Genomic DNA, 21,119 nt, shown 5'->3' with positions numbered 1-21,119 from the left:
ATCGTTTCCAGATCAGATGAAGGACCTGCGCCTAGACACGACCACAACGCATCCTTGAAGTGTCAGCAGAGATTGCGTCAACTAGACTCTCCCCTGTGAAGGCCTCATCAACACTACAGCCATCGGCACTGATCCTCAACAATTCTGATTGCAATGAAGCAAACGTTCTTGTACAAGTGTTTAAATTAAACAAAAGCCAACTTTGTGTTTGATGATATTTAATCAAATGCAAAGTCATGCAACCATGATATTAGTTTTTGTTTTGAACTAAGCTGTTTTTGCACTAATACCAGACTGAATTTGTTAAAATAACAAAATAAAATAATGGAATAATGTAAAATAATGTAAGATTTAAAAATAAAATACAAAATTAAATAGAGTACCCAGTAAAAAAGAAAAGAAAAAAGAAAATTGAAATAAACTACCCAGTAAAAAAAAAAAAAAGTAAAAAAAAAAAAAAAGTAAAAAAAGTAAAAAAAAAAAAAAAAAATTAAGAATCAATACTATTACCACCACACTGCATTACTTCTCACATGTGCATAGTCGATCACAGAAGGCCAAATTTGAAGCACACATTAGATTTGAGAATGAAAGCTTTTGACAAATATGCCACTCATTCACAGCTCGGAGCAACTCAGCGCTGATGATTTATTTTGTAAATGTACATTTTCAATACCAGACATTCCAATTTACACCTGAAAAGGAGCAAAAGCGTCTTATATTCAGAACAAACCTAAAAATGGCTTGACATGAGAAAAACGTACTGGAAAACAGACGATATTTACACTTACAACATCGTATTTGCACAAGTAAAATGAAAATCATTTTTAAAAACAAAAATCTGTGAATTAGATCCCGGTGGGACATTAAGAAGCTGAAAGCAGTTGATTACAGCAGAAAGAGAAGGATCCACACAGTAAAGATGTAAAACATGCTGATGTGCACACTGAAGCGGGACGGGAAGGCTAGACTTTAGGATAAGCACAAACAGCTACTGTACTGACTATAGGAGATGCAGAGATGCTCAGAACTTCTGCGAGAGCGTCTGTTTCTCCAGGAGCAGGTCAGCGAATCTCTGCTGCAGCTCTTTTTCTCTGTCCTGTTGCCTCTGAACATCCTCTCTCAGGGCCTGGAAATGAACGACAGTGTTGATCAGTGATAATCAAGTATTAACTTTGTAAGCAATTTAATTTAAATTTTCCCCCCAGGTTTTTTTTTTCCAAGACCACAAAAAAAAAAAAAAAACATTAAGTAAAGCACAGAATTTTATTGAGTGAGACTTGAGTGACAAATTAATGTATTCAAAGAATACATAATTTCCTAAACTTTTGCAAGCAATTAAATAATATCTGCATTATTTACATAACTCAATTTTATAATTCCAATTTATTTATTTATTTATATATATATATATATATATATATATACACACACACACACTCACCTAAAGGATTATTAGGAACACCATACTAATACTGTGTTTGACCCCCTTTCGCCTTCAGAACTGCCTTAATTCTATGTGGCATTGATTCAACAAGGTGCTGAAAGCATTCTTTAGAAATGTTGGCCCATATTGATAGGATAGCATCTTGCAGTTGATGGAGATTTGTGGGATGCACATCCAGGGCACGAGGTTCCACCACATCCCAAAGATGCTCTATTGGGTTGAGATCTGGTGACTGTGGGGGCCATTTTAGTACAGTGAACTCATTGTCATGAAGAAACCAATTTGAAATGATTCGAGCTTTGTGACATGGTGCATTATCCTGCTGGAAGTAGCCATCAGAGGATGGGTACATGGTGGCCATAAAGGGATGGACATGGTCAGAAACAATGCTCAGGTAGGCCGTGGCATTTAAACGATGCCCAATTGGCACTAAGGGGCCTAAAGTGTGCCAAGAAAACATCCCCCACACCATTACACCACCACCACCAGCCTGCACAGTGGTAACAAGGCATGATGGATCCATGTTCTCATTCTGTTTACGCCAAATTCTGACTCTACCATCTGAATGTCTCAACAGAAATCGAGACTCATCAGACCAGCAGGCAACATTTTTCCAGTCTTCAACTGTCCAATTTTGGTGAGCTCTTGCAAATTGTAGCCTCTTTTTCCTATTTGTAGTGGAGATGAGTGGTACCCGGTGGGGTCTTCTGCTGTTGTAGCCCATCCGCCTCAAGGTTGTGCGTGTTGTGGCTTCACAAATGCTTTGCTGCATTCCTCGGTTGTAACGAGTGGTTATTTCAGTCAAAGTTGCTCTTCTATTAGCTTGAATCAGTCGGCCCATTCTCCTCTGACCTCTAGCATCAACAAGGCATTTTCGCCCACAGGACTACCTCATACTGGATGTTTTTCCCTTTTCACACCATTCTTTGTAAACCCTAGAAATGGTTGTGCGTGAAAATCCAAGTAACTGAGCAGATTGTGAAATACTCAGAACGGCCCGTCTGGCACCAACAACCATGCCACGCTCAAAACTGCTTAAATCACCTTTCTTTCCCATTCTGACCATCAGTTTGGAGTTCAGGAGATTGTCTTGACCAGGACCACACCCCTAAATGCATTGAAGCAACTGCCATGTGATTGGTTGATTAGATAATTGCATTAATGAGAAATTGAACAGGTGTTCCTAATAATCCTTTAGGTGAGTGTATATATATATATATATATATACACTCACCGGCCACTTTATTAGGTACACCTGTCCAACTGCTCGTTAACACTTAATTTCTAAGCAGCCAATCACATGGCGGCAACTCAGTGCATTTAGGCATGTAGACATGGTCAAGACAATCTCCTGCAGTTCAAACCGAGCATCAGTATGGGGAAGAAAGTTGATTTGAGTGACTTTGAACGTGGCATGATTGTTGGTGCCAGAAGGGCTGGGTCTGAGTATTTCAGAAACTGCTAATCTACTGGGATTTTCACGCACAACCATCTCTAGGGTTTACAGAGAATGGTCTGAAAAAGAAAAAACATCCAGTGAGCGGCAGTTCTGTGGGCGGAAATGCCTTGTTGATGCCAGAGGTCAGAGGAGAATGGCCAGACTGGTTCGAGCTGATAGAAGGGCAACAGTGACTGAAATAACCACTCGTTACAACCGAGGTATGCAGCAAAGCATTTGTGAAGCCACAACACGCACAACCTTGAGGCGGATGGGCTACAACAGCAGAAGACTCCACCGGGTACCACTCATCTCCACTACAAATAGGAAAAAGAGGCTACAATTTGCAAGAGCTCATTAAAATTGAACAGTTGAAGACTGGAAAAATGTTGCCTGGTCTGATGAGTCTCGATTTCTGTTGAGACATTCAGATGTTAGAGTCAGAATTTGGCGTAAACAGAATGAGAACATGGAACCATCATGCCTTGTTACCACTGTGCAGGCTGGTGGTGGTGGTGTAATGGTGTGGGGGATGTTTTCCTGGCACACTTTAGGCCCCTTAGTGCCAATTGGGCATCGTTTAAATGCCACGGCCTACCTGAGCATTGTTTCTGACCATGTCCATCCCTTTATGGCCACCATGTACCCATCCTCTGATGGCTACTTCCACCATGTCACAAAGCTCTAATCATTTCAAATTGGTTTTTTTGAACATGACAATGAGTTCACTGTACTAAAATGGCCTCCACAGTCACCAGATCTCAACCCAATAGAGCATCTTTGGGATGTGGTGGAACGGGAGATTCGCATCATGGATGTGCAGCCGACAAATCTGCGGCAACTGTGTGATGCCATCATGTCAATATGGACCAAACTCCCTGAGGAATGCTTCCAGCACCTTGTTGAATCTATGCCACGAAGAATTGAGGCAGTTCTGAAGGCAAAAGGGGGTCCAACCCGTTACTAGCATGGGGTACCTAATAAAGTGGCCGGTGAGTGTATATATATATATACACTAGGGGTGACCCCGAATAGTCGAAGATTCGATGCTTCGATAGGAGGAGCCTGATTCGACTACCAATCTCACGGTCGAATCTTTGCAGATGTGTTATTAAACGAGGATTATGTCATTTTGGCTATATGAGTGTGCTCAATGTCTGATTTCACATAGAACTACAGGTTTTCTGTCAATACGTTAATATACAGCCTATTATGATAATGGTGTCAATAAAAATGTGCAAAGAAAGAAGCTTTAAATAAATATTTTTTAACGTGCGTGCAGCGTGAATAAATCCAAACACCCGTGACAGATTTAAGTTTCACTTTCGATCCGTGACCGACAGAGGATCGTCTTGTCGGCAGGGATTTAAATCTTTAAAAAATGTCTGGGATAAGAAAATCTAAAGATGCACACCATCAGAAAGGATATTCTCCAAGGCTGGATTTAGCATCAGGAAAACTTCTGCTGGCTAACGTTAACAGGTTGGTTTTCCTTGGGACGTTCTAAAACGCTTAACGTGAAAAAAGCTTTTAAAACGCTTAAATGGCACTTTTACGTGCTTAATGTATGTACACAGTAGGCTACACACCTTAAGAAACCATTCTATGTGCAGATAAGCAGATGAACCCAGAATATGAACGCAACGCGATCTCCTTTAGAAAGTCACAAAAAGCTTTTTCTTTAACGGTTTTCTATGGGAGGAAAATGCTTAACGCAGCCTATAATAAAACGCGTTGCGTTCATATTCTGGGCTCATCTGCTTTTCTGTAGGCTATATAGTATGCTTTATTAATAAGGTGTGAACAGAATTTGATCTTTTAATATAACAGTTTTAGGACAAAGCCGTTAAGCGTTTTTCACGTTAAGCGTTTTAGAATGTATTTTATCCGCGCACACAATTTGAAAAGCCTCAAACGGACACAGGCCGAATGAAAGACTGGATTTTGTTTTTTCGATCGGGTATAGGTACAGTGATTTCAAAACATTTCAGCCGGTTCTAATTTGATTTTTGGATACTGTGAACACGTTTAGCTAAAAAGACTGCCGCTCCAGTTTAGCGTTTATTGTTGGTTCTGCAGTTAAAAAGAAAAAGTTGACAATCCTGGCCATACTTTCGTTATTTTAATAATTTATTTATTTTTATTTTATTAATTGATCACTCAGGGTGATCTAATTTAACTATTTGTGACTTGTGTTTTGAATATTTGTTCCCCTGCACTTTAGTTATTTTGCACACATTTGTTCTGCTTCTTGTGACTTGATTCTGACTTATTTCGTTTTGTATGTTTATTAATTATAAATGTATATTGTGTTCTTAATTGTTGATTATTTTTCAGTGCATCGATGTTGCGCTGTAGGCCTACTTAGAGCCTGCTCGTACAGGCAATTCAGCCGATTTAATTTCGATTTGCATGTGAAATGCAAATCCTATCTGCAGTGTGGCCTTTCTGCCGTTATTTATGTTATTTCTTAGTTTTATTGATCCAAAATGTTTTTATACATTTTCTTCTATATCTTTGTGTGATGTTCTGTACATCGCGGCTTTAAAATGTTAAAGCCCCGCCCCCTCCCCAACAACACACACATGGTTCGACTATTAGTCGACTATGGGCAGGACTTGACGAATCTGATTCGACTATGAAAATCCTTAGTCGGGGACACCCCTAATATACACACACACACACACACATACACACACAATCAACAAAATTATTAACGCAACACTTGTTTTTGCCCCCATTTTTCCGGGGGGATTTGATCATGATGTAAAAGTGTAACAACAATCACCAGGTCGTTAGCGCCCTCTGCAGGCATTTATTATAATACATAATATACAGGAGTTGATTGTTTATATTATGCATTTTAATGGTGTTGTTCAATAAAACCATATGATTACTTGCTTTTGATACTTTATTTCAACCAATTATCATTGCCTCGTTGTTGTTATATATGCATTTTAAATAATTTTAAAAGGCTTCTGTTCACTTAGGTCTATTTTAATTACCACAAAAAATATTATCCGATTACTCAATCAAAATAATCGACTGATTACCAAAATAACCATTAGTGACAGACCTAGATTAGTTAAAACATTTCAAAAAGCACCTGCATTGTTTTGCATTATGTGACTTTCAGTCACATATTTTGTCATTGAAGATTTCTTAAAAATAGTGTTAAAATATTGTCTCGTCTCATTCTCATGAACTCAAAATCGTGTATCGTCTCGTCTTGTGAGCTAAGTGTTTCATCACACCCCTTATCACAACATCTAATAGTAAAGTGTTTCACCTCCTTCCTGCGTGGAATGGCGTGGTCTTCCTGTTTCTTCAGCTCCTGGAAGGTGTGGAGCTCCACGTTTGCCTGTTCCACTTGATCCCAGAGTTCACTGAGTTGTTTGAGCAGTCCCATGGCCCGAGACTGATACCCGCCCAGAAGAATCTTCATCTTCTTCTCCATCTTCGCCGCACGCTTGGCTTCTGTGGTCATGTGACCTCTGTTAATCTGTCAGACACAGGAAGTGAGTGGAATTGTTACAAACAAGACTGCAATCAGAATGATTTAAAGATGACTTTGAATTGTGATTGAATAAACCACATGCAAAGCCTGAACTACCTGCTGCATTAGTTTTTGAACTGTTGAAAGTGTATCATTGAAACTGTTTTTGCATTGAAGCCAGACTTAATTTGTCTAGATAAAAAGGTAAAATATATAAAAAATACCGTAGAAAAATAAATAATTTAATTTTAAAAAAGGTAAAATATCAACTAAAAAAGAAAAGCTCATCAAAAAAAAAGTATATATTTATGAATTTAAGAACTTTTTAATTTGAGTAAAGGGCGAAATAAGACTAAGACCTGCAGAAACCCTGTGAGTGTAAAAAAAAAAATCCAAAAAATAAATAGTATCCAAAAACAACACAAAAAACCCACAATAAGCAACATTTAATCTCTGCTAAATTGAAACAGTTCTTGCTCTTGTCATGCTGCGATGGGAGGTCTAAGAAAAACCAGGATTCAATTCTTGCCTTCAGACACTGGCACCAAGAAATATTGAAACCATCGCAAATGTAAACTATTTTCAGACGTTCAATTTTGCAATAATGTGTGACATGCATAAAAGCAGTGAATTCTAAAAAGTTATGAGATGGAAACAAAAACAATAAACCTCCAATGTCAACACAGGCCTCAGAAACACACGCCATGTCTTTGGGCTTTAACAAACCATTATGCAATTATAATGGATCTGTTTTCATTCGAGCGCCTGACGTTTTCCAGCAAGAGTCCGGCTGCCAGCTGAAAGTCCTGACTGGGCATCTCTGGCTGGGTAAAACATCCAGACGAGCCGAGGCAATGAGACCAGCACAACATCCAGACGCAATGCAGATCATCTTAAAGTGACTATCAGCTGATCAACTGAAGTATTATGAACACATTCAAAATTTCGAGGAAAGAAATACTTCCTTTATTAATATTTCATATTAAAGGTAGGGCAGGTAATTTTCGGAGAGGCTAGCAATAGCGATCCCACCCTCACTTCAGAGCGTCTCAAAAGCCACTCCTCGTCCAAAACACATGAACGCGTGCAACCAGAGCAAACAAAAGCATTACGAGAGACGGCATTAAACTACCTCATGTCTCAAAGTACATAACATTACAATACAACATTTTTACAATAATAATAATAAAACTTAAACTTAAAGAGCTTTAGTTGTACCACCTGACTGCTGCAGGTTCATTTCGGACCGAATTCAATGATTGGACGAACATTTTATGGTCCTTTTAGGCCTTCCACAGACGATATATATAAATACATTTAGACCACTTAACTTTAAGATTTCTATCAGGATGTGAAGAGACTGTCAACCAGCATAAATGTTTCTGGAACAAATAGCCTACCCCGTCTTTAACAAAATTAAGACATATAAACTCACAATTGTGAGAGAAAAAAAGAGTCAGAATAGTGTGAGAAAAGTCGCAATTACTTTTTTTTTTTATTATGTGGCAGATTTTTTTTTTAATGTAAACTCAGAATATCCAATGTAAATATATAATTTTATTTCTCAGAATTATATTTATATATATTTTTATACAATTACTATATAAATTTTATATGTAAATTTATATATTTCTTATATATGTTTTATAAGTATATATATAATTGAGATAAAACACGTATATTAAATCTAACTACAGCTGAGGTGTGTTTATAAATGTGCAGTGCAGATGCTGCCGGCATAAATCTGGTGATTCTGTGAATGAGAGCCGCGTGCCACGGCTTCCCTATTCCTGCAGGAACACCAGCTCCCCCACGGCTCTGAACGTGCTGCTGTGTGAATCGCCTCCAAGTTTCCGCCACACGCTCCCAGCCAAGACATATGAACACAAACGCAGTCTTTGTGGAACGGGTGGGGGGAGCTAATGAACTGAAGCTCTGCACATGAGCACGTCCTGAAACTGCAGGCATCTGGCTGTCTGTCTTACTGGTGGCTACCATTTCTGTTTGTGTTAAACCAAGCATTAATGCCCAGGGGAAGTTTAGAGCCATCCTCATTAAAACAGAATTAATGGATTTATCACAAATTCTTTTGACTGTTTAATTAAAAGGTTAACACTGTGGATAGCATATAAGAGCGCTAAGAGGAGATCAGAATTAATGGTCTCTTGTGCTAAAAGCAATAAGACACTCAAGTGATTTTAACAAAACCCTGAACGTTACTGAACATACAAAAACAAAAACACAAATAAACAAAAATAAATATTTAAAAATACATTTAAAAGAAATAAAATACAAAAGAAATGGATAAAGTAAAAGATTAAATTTAAAAACAAAATATAACAAAAAATACAAAATGAATTACACAAAAAGTACCCAGCAAAAACAAAGAAACAAACAAAAATCAATGTTAAAATGAAAAATAAATGCTAATAAACTAAAAAATAAAAGATTAAATGAAATGCCCAACAAAATAAGACTAAAAATATATTAAAAAAGATTATATATATATATATATATATATATATATAAATGAACAGAACAAAATAAAAACACTGCATGCTTTTTAAGAGCAAAAAGAATGGATTGGAATAAACTGTCTCTAAAAGCAATAAGACACTCAAGTGATTTTTATCAAAACCCTGATTAATACTTTAAATCCTTAAACATAAGCTTCAATCAGCCAGACCACGCCATCTACTGGATGCAAAGGGAGTGCACAGAACACACGGATGATGAGCTTACCTCCAGCTTCTTCTCCATAGACTCGATTCGGTCCTTCTTGCTGGCCAGATTGGCTCGGGTGTAGCGGCTCTGTCCGGGCAGGTACAGGACCTGACTGTAACACTCCTCCCACACCTGATTATAAGCCTCCATAGAGAGATCTCCATGACTCATCCCATGTTTCACCACCTCCATCTCCTGACCCAGCAGCTCTCCTGCCTTCAAACGCACACATACAGCGTGAGCCTTCTGACGCATTGGGTTTGAATTTATAGAGTGATGTACTTTTATGACTGAAGATAACTGATGCCGGAACCAAATATAAAAGACAATTGTATTTGCATAAAGAAAAAGATTTTTTTGCAAGGTGACATTATTTCTGACCATTAAGCATATTAAATTTTCAACTGCACAGTAAAGAAAATCGTCCTGACTGAACGTCCTGTTTTTTTGTTGTTGTTTTTTTCACACAGCATACCAATTATGATACCGTAAAACTTCAAATAATAGCCGAGTCCCAAATAGACGCCTGTCTCTTTTACACGCCTGGTGTGGCGACAGGTTTGGGTAAATGAAGGCCGGTCTCAAATAGAGGCCGGGTCTGTTTTTTTAGTTTCGGGTTGTGTTTAATCTTCTAAAACCTGTCCGATCGTCCGGTTTTTGGCGGCCGCCAAAGCAAATTTTTGTCCCGCCAAAGCTTTTTTTGATCGGTGAGTGATAGAGAATAGAATGACTGCTGCCCTTGAAAGGGCGCCCGAGCAGAGAGAGCGCTCCGGCCGCGCGCGCGCACTCTCACGTCTTCAAACAACACGAGCGCTGTCTTGCTCTCTCTCCCTCGCGCATATTAATCAAAATCAATTGACAGTACGATAGTAAAAGGTCAGAAGACCGCAGTTTCACGTGGAGCATTTGGAGATTTTTAGAGATCAGAGACTCTAGGCCTACACTCAATGAACAACATCTCAACACTAAATTATAAAGGCCTGTCTCATATAGACGCCTGTCTCAAATACAAGCCGGTGCAGTTCGACGATTTTGGAAAATAAAAGCCCGGGCTACTATTTAAAGTTTTACGGTACTTATTTTGTACATACATTTGCAACAGCTAATAAAAAAACCATAAATACTTTATTTTGGGGTGAATTTTCTTTACACTTTTGCGAGATTCACACTTCTAAATAATTTCCCAGGCCACAGTGAATCTGTACCTGCAGAATGACAAAAGCTCCAGAGATTCACACAGATATTTTAATGTCATATTTAAAATTCCAGACCTCTCCAAAGCCCTGTGTGTTCCCAAGTATAATTTAATGAAATAATTGAATAATAAAGCACTCTCAGATTATCCTCCCAGATTAAAAAAAAAGTGCCTATCCCATTTGGGTCCAATAACTAACCAAAGAAGCAAACCTTTTTGAGCTCTTCCTCTGAGATCTTATTGTAGGGTGTTTTCTCCAGGTAGGAGATGTGCTCTGCGTTGTTGGAGCTGGATCCCACTCCTTTACCCTTCCTGGCCTGGATGTCACTGAAGGGGTGATGCAGACAGTCGTAGTGGATCATGGTGATCATTTCCTTCTTGACGAGTTCTTCTGCCAGCTGCAGGTCCGTCAGAGGCGGCTCCACATTATGAGGCCGGAGTATCGTCTCATTCACCTGAACACACAGATACAGACTACATCACTTTTTTTTTTAAAGTACTATTTCTTTATCTATACACTTAATGAAGCAAAAATGACTAGGTGCACTTTTAAGAACTAGTGTTTAACACAACCCATCAACTAGTCAATTATTTAATTATGTTGTGTTGCATCCCCCAGTTTTGCCCCACATTACTTCCCTCTGAAATGTGTTGCAAATCTTTAAGACAGTATGTTGCTAAAAAGTTTATTTAATTTATATAGCATTTTAAAAAAGAAAGCACGGCTGATCAAAGTGCCGAACAACCATAGATACATTATATGTATTTATTTATATAATAAAAAGTATGTGCCAGTGTTGCTATCGCTAACAAAACTAAAACCAGAACTACTGAAAACATTTTTGTTTATTGAAATTAAAATTAATAAATATATACAACTTCATTTTAAATGATGCCTTCATTTTTATATTTTGTTTTTATTTTAATTTTCAAGTTTTTGCAATTTAGTTTAGTTTATTTTTGTCATTTTTAGTATTTTTTTTTAAATGTCTACAAATGTGTTTTATTTTAGTTATTTTATTACAATAACCCTCTTGGGACAGATCAGAAAGTATGGATGTCCTCACCTCTGAAGGTCTTGGTAAATCTCTCTGAACTGCCGTGTGTCTCTGACGCAGCTCCTTCTCCCTCTCAGCATCTCTCACGGCCTGTGGAAATGTCACGCAAGATAAATATCACCACAAAAACAAATAAACACACACTAAATACAGCACCCTCTGGGTCTTGAGCGACCGCTTTATGAACATCAGTGTGTTTACAGATCACAGCGTTTAGTCAACGGACCTGTTTACGCAGTTCTATCTCGGCCGCATCCTCCACAAAACTCTCGTCCACCTCAGCTTCCTCCAGCTCTTTCTCAGCGTTTTCAGGAAGAACAATCTCAAAATCATTTTTGGGCACCGGCAGAGACATCAAGCCCAACTTGAGCTGCTCGCGGGACTCCCTTTGCTGGAACAAACAGAACAAATCTAACCATGATGCAAAAACACACTGCTGATACAGCTGTACTTAAATCAAAACTGCAATAAATCCACTGAAGGACAATGATTTGACGCACCAAGTGTTTGGCAAATGACGGGTCACTGTAGTCCACACTCCCCTCCTCTGTGTTGATGTTGAGTTTGTCCCGCAGCGGGGTCCTGCCCGGGGTCACACCCACCGAGGGTTTAGGAGTCATTCCACCTTGAGGGGTCATGCCCTCGGCTCCGTGGCTGGGGGTTCTGGGAAACCAAATTCATAAAGGCATTATTCACACAGCTCATTAACCTGAAATTTAGCATATACTTTAAAATTATGATATATTCAATGCAGATAATAGATAATATCTGGTTTAAAATACAATAATTTTCAAAAGTTTGGGGTTGGTAAGAATTTGTTTTCAAAAGAATTCTCTTCCGCTCACCAAGGCTGCATTTAATTCAATGAAAATATAGTAAAAACTGTGATATTGTGAAATATTACTTTTCTTATTTGAATATATTTTAAAATGTAATTTATTCCTGTAATGGAAAGCAGAATTCAGCATTCTTACTCCAGTCTTCAGTGTCACATTGTCTGTTTAAGAAACATTTCTGATTATTATCAATGTTGAAGACAGTTTCATATTTTTTGGGAAACTGATAAATTGTTTCAGGATATTTGGAAAAGTTCAAAAGAACTTTTCAAATTTAAAATAGAAATCTTTTGTAACATTATCAATGTCTTTACTGTTAATTGAATGCATCCCTGCTGAATGAAAGTATAATTTTATTAAAAATAAATACATAAAAATCTTACTGACCCCAAACTTTTGAATGATAGTGTATATTATAGCTCCAGCACTAAAATCTGAAATCTATACTAATGTGCCTAACCATAACTTAACATAACTTACTGTGTAGAATATTGGTTTAATTGTTACTTTAAAATATTTAATAATAATTTTGACTGAACACTTGTCTTGTTGCTGTCATTTTATTTAAGCAATAAGCTACTCAAGGACGTGTGATACAGTGATTTTATTTGCATCAACAACCCAGAACAATAAGACCAAATCACTTGTAAACCACTCTCTTAAGTGGCTTAAGCTGTGTTCACACTACCAGTGACCAAGTGATGTTTGTGAATGATATTCACGGATGTTACTCCATGATGTAGACAACAAATCAAATTTCTTACCGCTACAAACAAACGTTTCGAAAGGAAAAGACTAAATATTAATGGAATCCATACATAATATGCTTAATTTTAAAGATGAACGGGAAACAGCGAGTGCTCTTTGCCATCGTGGCTATTTTTCTGCAGCGAAGGCGCAAGCGCCGGTCTATCTGGGTTCACAAAACCATTCAGGCTTAAAGTCAGCATGGCGAGTAACCCCACATGTACACAGTTACATATATATTATAGGAAAGTTGCTGAGCACTAAAATAAGATCTTGCCTCGACACTCCACTACAGTATGTCGTGACATCACATGCGCTGCGCTCCACTGACTTCACTCCTATTGGTTGTTGCTTCTGAAAGTCGCTCTTCATATGCATTTAGTGAAACATCTCAACTTTATTAGGTTGCTGGACACGCCTACATCCTGTCGCCAACGGTCACAGTCGCTAGTCACCGGAAATCGCCAGCTCTCCATTGAAATAAATGGGATGGTGTCGCTTCGTCGATGCCAGTGTGAACGCAGCTTTACTGTTTTAATATGGCATTTTATTTTTGAAGACGTTTTACAAAACTCAATTACTATGATTATGAATATGCTAACCTACATTTTCCATTTAAAAGTAGACATTTTCATGCATGATGGGTACCTGAAGGGTGTAGACAGCACGGTGTTGGGCGTCTGGACCACCTGTCTCTGTGGAGTGACACCAGAGAAGTCGCTCTCATGGAGGGGGGTATTCAGCCCTCCTTTAAGAGGGGTGTCCACGTTCGTAAGTGCCATCAAGTTCTGGGCTTCCTGTGGGGGTAAAAGAACTGAGCAGTGAGACTCAGGGCAGAACGTTAAACAACCAGTTTGAAAAGTGCGTGAAACTGCACCAAACCTGCAGGATCTTGTCCTGTGCCGCTGGAGTTTTGGGTGTGCGCAGGGCCATGGAGTTATTGGTCACGTTGTATTCAGACAGGAGAGCGCTGGAGGCAGAGTTGGTGATCCCAGACTCCTCTGCAGTCTGACGGGCGATTTCGCTGGCCTGACCCAGTTTGACCACCTCCTCCAGCTCAGCATCAGAGATCTAAAATCAAAACAAATCCGTCAAATGTAGTTATTCAACAAACTATCTGCAAATCTATTATAAAACACATTTAGTGGCTAATGTGTTGGATTAGTGTTATTTTAGTATTATTTATATACTATTATAATATTTAATATTTTAATTTTATTTTATTTTATTTTATTTTTTTATATCAGGGTTTTTTTAATACTTCTGTTCAGATTTATTTATTTGGTTAACATTTTGCAATAAGTGTTATTTTAGTATTATCTACATTCTATTATAGTAATTATTAAAATTTTGAATTAGCTTTTATTTTTATATTTAACTTTTTTGTTCAAGTTATGTGCTTTTGTATTTTTTTTAAAATTAATTTTAGTAAAGTTAGTCTTTTCTTTCTTTACTTTTTTTAACGCCATGACAGCTTCTGTTCATGGCAAAAGCCAGGTTTAGTTATTCAAAAATAAAAATAAATAAGATGTTTAAGATTCTTGTTTTTTCTTCCGAAAAACCTTGACTAAATTTGGATTTACTTGGTTAAAAAACCTTTTCAGAAGTATCAACAGAATAAAAAAAGTTCCTCAAAGGGATAGAAGCGTGTCCACATTGCATCATGTTTAGTGGACAGTGGATTATGACAAAATGAACACTTTGGCGAATTTTCTCCTGATAGTAAACATTTATGTGAGTCTTGAGTGTCCGATTCGGCATCGAGTGTAAGGGCCGTTACATAGTCAACGCGAGCAACGCGAGCAAGCAACGCGAGCTACGCGCTCCTTTTCATAGTACACAAGCGTCACCGGCGATGCGTGAAATGCAATACACCGATCACGCAGCAGGGGGTAGTAGAGTCTAGAGTCGGGTCACGTAATATTCAGATCAAAATGGCAACTGAAGAGGAGTGCATATTGCTGATTTTACATCGGCGGCAACAAAGGATGTATACGAACAAGCTCGCATAACTTTTCCTCTTCGCCCATTGTATTCAAATCTTCTTCTTCTGTAAACATAATAATATACCTTTTTATGTACATTACTTGCAATGTCGCCCCCACCGACAACGCATAGTATTGCGCGCATCGGCGCGTCGCGTATCAAAAACTAGGATGACACATTTGGCTACGCATCGACGCATAATGGCGGCCGAAGCGTAGCGATGTGTAGCCTTGCGCACGCGTATGCGTACCGATGCGTTGACTATGTAAGGGCCCTAACTGACTTCATCCCAGCAAATATTAAAAGGGAATATGTGTTTTGTCGTAACATCAAGATTTATTTCTCGCAATTTATTTAAGCACTGATCCCAAGTTTATGTTATCATTTATATTTAAGCTTTATTTCAATTAACAAAAATTATTATTAATAGTTTTAGTTAAAGGACAAGTTCGGTATTTTACACTTAAAGCCCTGTTTTCAAGATCATTTCTGATGAAATAGAACGGTTAAGATTAAAATTTGGACACATGCTGCTGTCCCGAGAATTTTCGGTTTCTGTGGTTGCACCCCCCCCCCACCTCTACAATGGTTGCATAGGTGCACAGGAACAAAATCGTTCCATTTCATCAGAAACGATCTTGAAACAGGGCTTTAAGTGTAAAATACCGAACTTGTCCTTTAACAATAGGACTGGTTGCGATGCACTTACTGGAATGACTGGGTGGTTGAGAAGGCGTTTATGCAGTTTGTGTAGTTTGTGTTTAAGGCAAGAGAAACACAGAAAGTTGCTCGTGATCTTTACCACGGTTAAGGTGGTAATGTTTGTGCTGAACTGACCTGTGGTGCCGGAAGCACCAGTTTGCTTCTCTTCTTTGTGAACTCTGACACTCCACTGGTCTGCAGGATGGCTGAAGGCAGATCGGACTCCTTCTTCTTCTTGATCTTCTGTCTGTCCTTCTTTCGGTCGCGATCCTCCTTCTCACTATACACAAAACAGCAGAGTGGCGATCAAAAAGATGTCCATCCGAGCCACCGAAGTACCTGCAGCTCAAAACACGACCCTGTTTACCTCCTGAGATCTTTATCCAGATGCTGCTGGCGCAGTCGTTTGAAGTCAGGCTCCAAAGGATCATACAGCTCCATGGACGTATCGTAGAAACCCTGAGCGGGTTTCTTTTCAAACGGGATCTCAGCATTATAGTCGACACCTCTCTTCTTCTTGCGCTTCTTCTGGATGTCGATGCCTGCTGCTCGCAGTTCCCTGCGCTTCTGAAGTGCTGCCAGACGACTGCGGGAGACAACGCAGGGAAGAATAAACAGTGAAGACGGCTTTATAATTAACTCCAACACTGTGAGAACTAATAAAATCCTCATTCTGAGACCATCAACTACACTTTTTTTGCATCATAAAACCAAATCAACAACTAGAGTTATTTAGTTAAATAAAACCAGTGATATTTGGCATTGGCCGATAAGTTTTTCTGTTTGGTTGATGTGTTGTAAGCGAAAAAGTATTACAGCATTTGCTTTTCTGTTTAAACTTTGCTGCGCTCTATCCAGTTGGCCACGGTGTTATATTCATGTCACTTTCACTGTGTGTTGTATGTAAAATTAGAGTTACGCTGTCTTTAAAAAATAAATTATATATATATATACACACACACACAACTCCCAGTGCACACAACCTTACCAGATTACTATGTGTCCTTTTTGTTACAGCGTTTACATTTTATTCACATATCTTAGGGTGTATTCACACCTGCCTTGTTTGGTTCGATTCAATCGAACTCTAGTTCGTTTCCCCCCTTGGTGCGGACCTTTTGGGCAGGTGTGAATACAGCAATCGAACTGGGGTGCGGACCAAACAACCGAACCGAGACCCAGCTGAAGAGGTGGTCTCGGTACGGTTCCAAACGAACTCTGGTACGGTTCGTTTACGGTGTGAACATGAACCGACCCAATTGCAAGAAAGCACTGCGCCTTTGAGTTAACAGGCTTCCGTAGTCGGAGTTGCGTTATGGGTAAGGGATCTGTTGTAGCCTACTACATTATCTGTTGCGCGTCTTTCTGCGCGTCGTGTGTGCATCATTGGAATGGAATGAATGGAGTGTGTGCATCAGGACTCTTTAGTCTAATCGCGCATAGATGCAAAAAAAAAAAACATTTGCTGTTCATATAATGTAACGATAGTTACAATACAAGGATGATGCTGCGTTAATTTACGTTAAGCCTTTTTTGCACTTCCTGATTTCCCTACTTGAGAATATTTGTCCAATGAATGGACGACCTTAGCACACGTGTGGTTTTGTTTACAAATTTTGGTTCACTTGCAAAAAGAGCAGTGTGAAAGCGAACCGTACCAAAAAAATATATATATATTTGGTCCGGACCAAAGCAAGCGAACTATCGGACTTTCCTGGTGTGAATACACCCTTAATTTCTTTTATAAATAAATTATAAAAAACTATACAGCAAAATAACAAAAAGAAAATCTAAAAATAAAAACATTCAAAATATTACAAAAAATTATAGTAGTATCTCTACCCCCCAAACCTCTCCAAATGACACAAGATCTTACCGCGCTTCCTCCAGCTGTTTCTCTCTGGCCTTCCGCTTTGCCTTCTTGCCTTGTGTGTTGGCCAATCTAGCTCTGGCTTCAGACAGCATCTCCAGCTCATCTGCACAAGCATTTGTGAATGGTAGGGGTGTAACGGTTCACAAAATTCACGGTTCGATACGATACACTTGTGTCACGGTTCGGTACGTTTTCGATACAGCAAAAAGTTTCCTTGATTTAATTTTTTTAATTATATTTTTATTAAAACTAACATCATAAACTTTGAGCAATGATGGAGCTATACTTGACTTTTCTTAGGAGCATATAAAACAAAACAGCTCCTTGGACAAAATGAAATGTAATATTGTAGTAGTTATAAACAAAGGTTTATTTTAGTTCAGATTAACATTTGAGGTCAGCATTTGTATTCATAATGTCAAAATAAAACCGACGTAATGTTACTTGAAAGCATTTTAGCCTACTATTCCTGCCAAACTTCCATGGTTACAGTTAGTAGTGTTACTACAGTAAATCCATGGTGAATGTTGCTGATCTGTGGACACCGGATAGTTCATTCATGACACAATGTTTGTTCCTGGTTTCCACGTCAGCGCTGTTTGACCCGTTAATAACGGAGAAATGTGAATGTTTCTCACTATATCTCCCAGCACCGATGTCAAATGCTTTCTTTACTGGATCTCGCTGTGTAGTAACAGTGCTGCTTGATCAAGATCGGCTCGCGCTGCATTGGTCCAAACTGATAAACGGTCCGTCAACCACACAATAACGAGTAGCTCAGGTTCGTTCCGCTTACATTACATTTGCCATTTGATGTTGGGCAATGTTGTGGTCACGCCAGCATCTCTTACATTATGAGCGCGCTTGCGACGCGCCTACATTTGAAATAACGAAATTTTGGTCGGCAGGAAAAATGGTCCAACGAACCGTTCGGTTTAAAAATGCGTACCGAAAACCGAACCGAAAGCCTCGTACCGAACGGTTCAATACGAATACGTGTATCGTTACACCCCTAGTGAATGGTCTGCTTTTTATCTTTCATTGCAGTGTTAAAGCATTTTTTTCTTCTTCTGACATTACATTAGACACCCTCACCTTCATCCATATCCACAGGGTCAGGTCTGGCTGGTTTGGTCTCAGGGTTTGGGTCGATCTCTCCTGGTTTTAGTTTGCGAGGGTCATCGCCCACATCATCTTCATTCTCTCTCTGAGCAGCTTTATCTCTGCGGTCATAAAGAATTAATTCAAGCTTATCTTGATTCTGCAAAAAGGTGCATGCAAAGGCAAAGGTGCTATTGAGGATTAGACTGAATTGTGAAAAGTTAACCTATAACATTAATGATTTATATTATTTTTATCTGACAGTACAAATGGTTTGAATGGAAGTTATTACATGTTTTTTTTTTTATTCTGCATCAAACAAATGTACTTACAGCAGAAATTCATAATGCTCCAGACACTGAGCAGCCGTTCGTCCAATGATGGGGGCGATTGTTCTCCACTGAGTGGGCATCAGTTTGGCCAAATGAAGAAGTTTCTCCTCTTCCTCACGTGACCATTCTGTTTTCTTAATGCTGGGGTCCAGCCACTCATACCTGCATGAAACACACCATATGTGAAATACATATGCATTCATTACAGTTGTTCTTAAGGAGAGCATTTAAATGTACCTATGATGTTCAAAAATGACATGATCACTAGGTTGAGACATCACCTGAATAAGACAGACTCAAAGATAAACTCACCATCTGGCTTTACACTGTTTGGCTGATTTGCGGTGCAGCAGGGATGCGATTCGAGACCACTGATTTTTGCCATATTTCATTACAGCTGCTTTGAGAATCTCATCCTGTTAATAAATCACACAAAAGAAGTGACTAATTAAAGAGGTTTTACAAAACACAGAGAGCCCATGAAAATGGACGCAACAACAAGACTGACAAATGACAGATTATTTTACTATTACTAATCTAACTTGAACTTTAAAAAGCTGAAAACTGTAAATCAACTCTCAAACATTTTTCCAACATAATAAAATAAAATGACCTGAATAAATTTCAAAAGTTAGCATACTTGTTTATAAAAGAAACATCAGTGTCAATGAAAAGCAAGGCAAATGTCACTTTTGAGCAGAATATATATTTTATGCGTGCGGTGCCACTAACAAACAAGCGGAAAATGAATAAATAAAATAAATATTAAATAGTAGGGATGCACGATATATCGGCCACCATATCGGTATCGATAGATATATGTTCATTTTAATGTCATCGGCCTGATAAGAAAATTTGGACAATATATTAAAGCCGATAAATAATGTATTATATCCTTTGGCCGAGACATTTCAGATGCGCACTGTTTGAAATTATGGTTTTGAATTGCTTGAAATATGATTGGAATCACTTCAAAAAAGGAAAATACAGTTAAGTAAGGGCAGCACAAATCTGTCATATCGGCTACATAAAATTATAAGAACAACATTATAAATGTGTGTTTGGGACATGGCTTTTAATGGTGAGAATTTTGTTTTTGTAATCAGGCTCTCAAAAATTATATAAAAATTTGGATTTAGATTTATCGGCCAATATATTGGTTATCAAATATAAAGATTTATCGGTATCGGCCCTAAATTTTCATATCAGTGATTCGGAGCATCCCTATTAAATAGTCTACACACGACCAAAAGCCATAGTTGGAAAACACCTATAAATTAGAGATATCTTGACAGTTAATACACGTGTAATTTAACGTTTGATTATGTTATTAAATATATGATTTTTAAAAGCAGTATTATTGTTTGTGTTCAGTCTTGACGTATAATGTCACCCAATATTTATGTTGTGTATAATAATCTTGCCTAAAACAATCTAAACTTTGTGGGTATTTTACCTTTTGGTAAAACTACGGTAATTGCATTCATGTTTTGATATTTTATTAACTCAATATACAATTCATAAAAATGTGTACAACATAGGCTACAACGCGAGCTGAAACCATTCTACATCATCACTCACAACATAAAGAGAGAAGTAAATGAAACCACAGCAACGCGAATATGTGTAGAATTCAGATAATTAATATCTATTTGACGTTTGAATGCCTTTAATTAACAAAATGCTCATGAGTTTTAATGCTAAAATACTGTGTGTTTTCTAAACAAACCTCAGTGTTGCGCCACACGCCTCCTTTAATCATAATCCGCGGCATGTTGGCAATTCAAAGTCTTCACAGGCGCTCGCGCAGAAAGATCTTGTTCTGGAACCTCAAATATGTGCAATTAAAACGAAATAAGAGAAATACACTGAGTTTATGCTGCAGCACGTTAAACTGCAGATGGGGAAACCGAAATGGCTGCGAGCGCACAGAACTGTGGGAAGCAGGCACTTCTTCTATTGATTCATTCGGGATCTGTCACGTCTCTTGAACTCAACAACGCCCCCCACGTCAGAGAGGCGAACGACATGCTCAACAAATTGTGCATTCAATAATATACTAGCGTACTGTTGTCTGTTGCACAGACAGTTATAACCGTTTAATAAATATCTGAGTGTATTTTTTTAATTCCATAAAATAATTTGATTTAATGACAGTTTGCCATTGGATAATTTTATTTTGTG

The 21,119-nt window shown here is 38.3% G+C and overlaps 1 protein-coding gene across 1 annotated transcript; it reads right to left on the bottom strand.

Annotated features, from left to right (window-relative positions):
- Window positions 1-616: 616 nt before the first annotated feature.
- On the bottom strand, window positions 617-20,878 carry cdc5l (CDC5 cell division cycle 5-like (S. pombe)). The gene is made up of 16 exons (XM_056255943.1): window positions 20,665-20,878; window positions 19,248-19,351; window positions 18,936-19,097; window positions 18,598-18,725; window positions 17,506-17,605; window positions 15,997-16,215; window positions 15,765-15,909; window positions 13,824-14,012; window positions 13,590-13,738; window positions 11,859-12,021; window positions 11,585-11,749; window positions 11,368-11,448; window positions 10,513-10,755; window positions 9,124-9,321; window positions 6,175-6,387; window positions 617-1,129 (listed from the first exon to the last, which is right to left on the bottom strand). The coding sequence occupies exons 1-16, from the start codon at window positions 20,707-20,709 to the stop codon at window positions 1,025-1,027; spliced, it is 2,409 nt and encodes an 802-aa protein (XP_056111918.1). The 5' UTR covers window positions 20,710-20,878; the 3' UTR covers window positions 617-1,024.
- Between the last annotated feature and the right edge of the window lie 241 nt (window positions 20,879-21,119).

Source organism: Rhinichthys klamathensis, unplaced genomic scaffold, assembly GCF_029890125.1.
Source record: "Rhinichthys klamathensis goyatoka isolate OS25496 unplaced genomic scaffold, OSU_Roscu_1.1 h1tg000123l_1, whole genome shotgun sequence".
NCBI classification, from domain to species: Eukaryota; Metazoa; Chordata; class Actinopteri; order Cypriniformes; family Leuciscidae; genus Rhinichthys; species Rhinichthys klamathensis.
This window is presented reverse-complemented; position numbering and strand designations above follow the sequence as displayed.

What these genes read in the sequence shown, in the direction of transcription:
- cdc5l (XM_056255943.1), bottom strand. Translation starts at nt 20,709, where the DNA reads ATGCCGCGGATTATGATTAAAGGAGGCGTGTGGCGCAACACTGAG. An exon ending in TGGTGCTTCCGGCACCACAG is followed by an intron (nt 14,013 to 15,764) that starts GTCAGTTCAGCA and finishes TTTTGATTTTAG; the next exon opens with ATCTCTGATGCTGAGCTGGA. An exon ending in CCATTCCACGCAGGAAGGAG is followed by an intron (nt 1,130 to 6,174) that starts GTGAAACACTTT and finishes GTTCATTTCCAG; the next exon opens with GCCCTGAGAGAGGATGTTCA.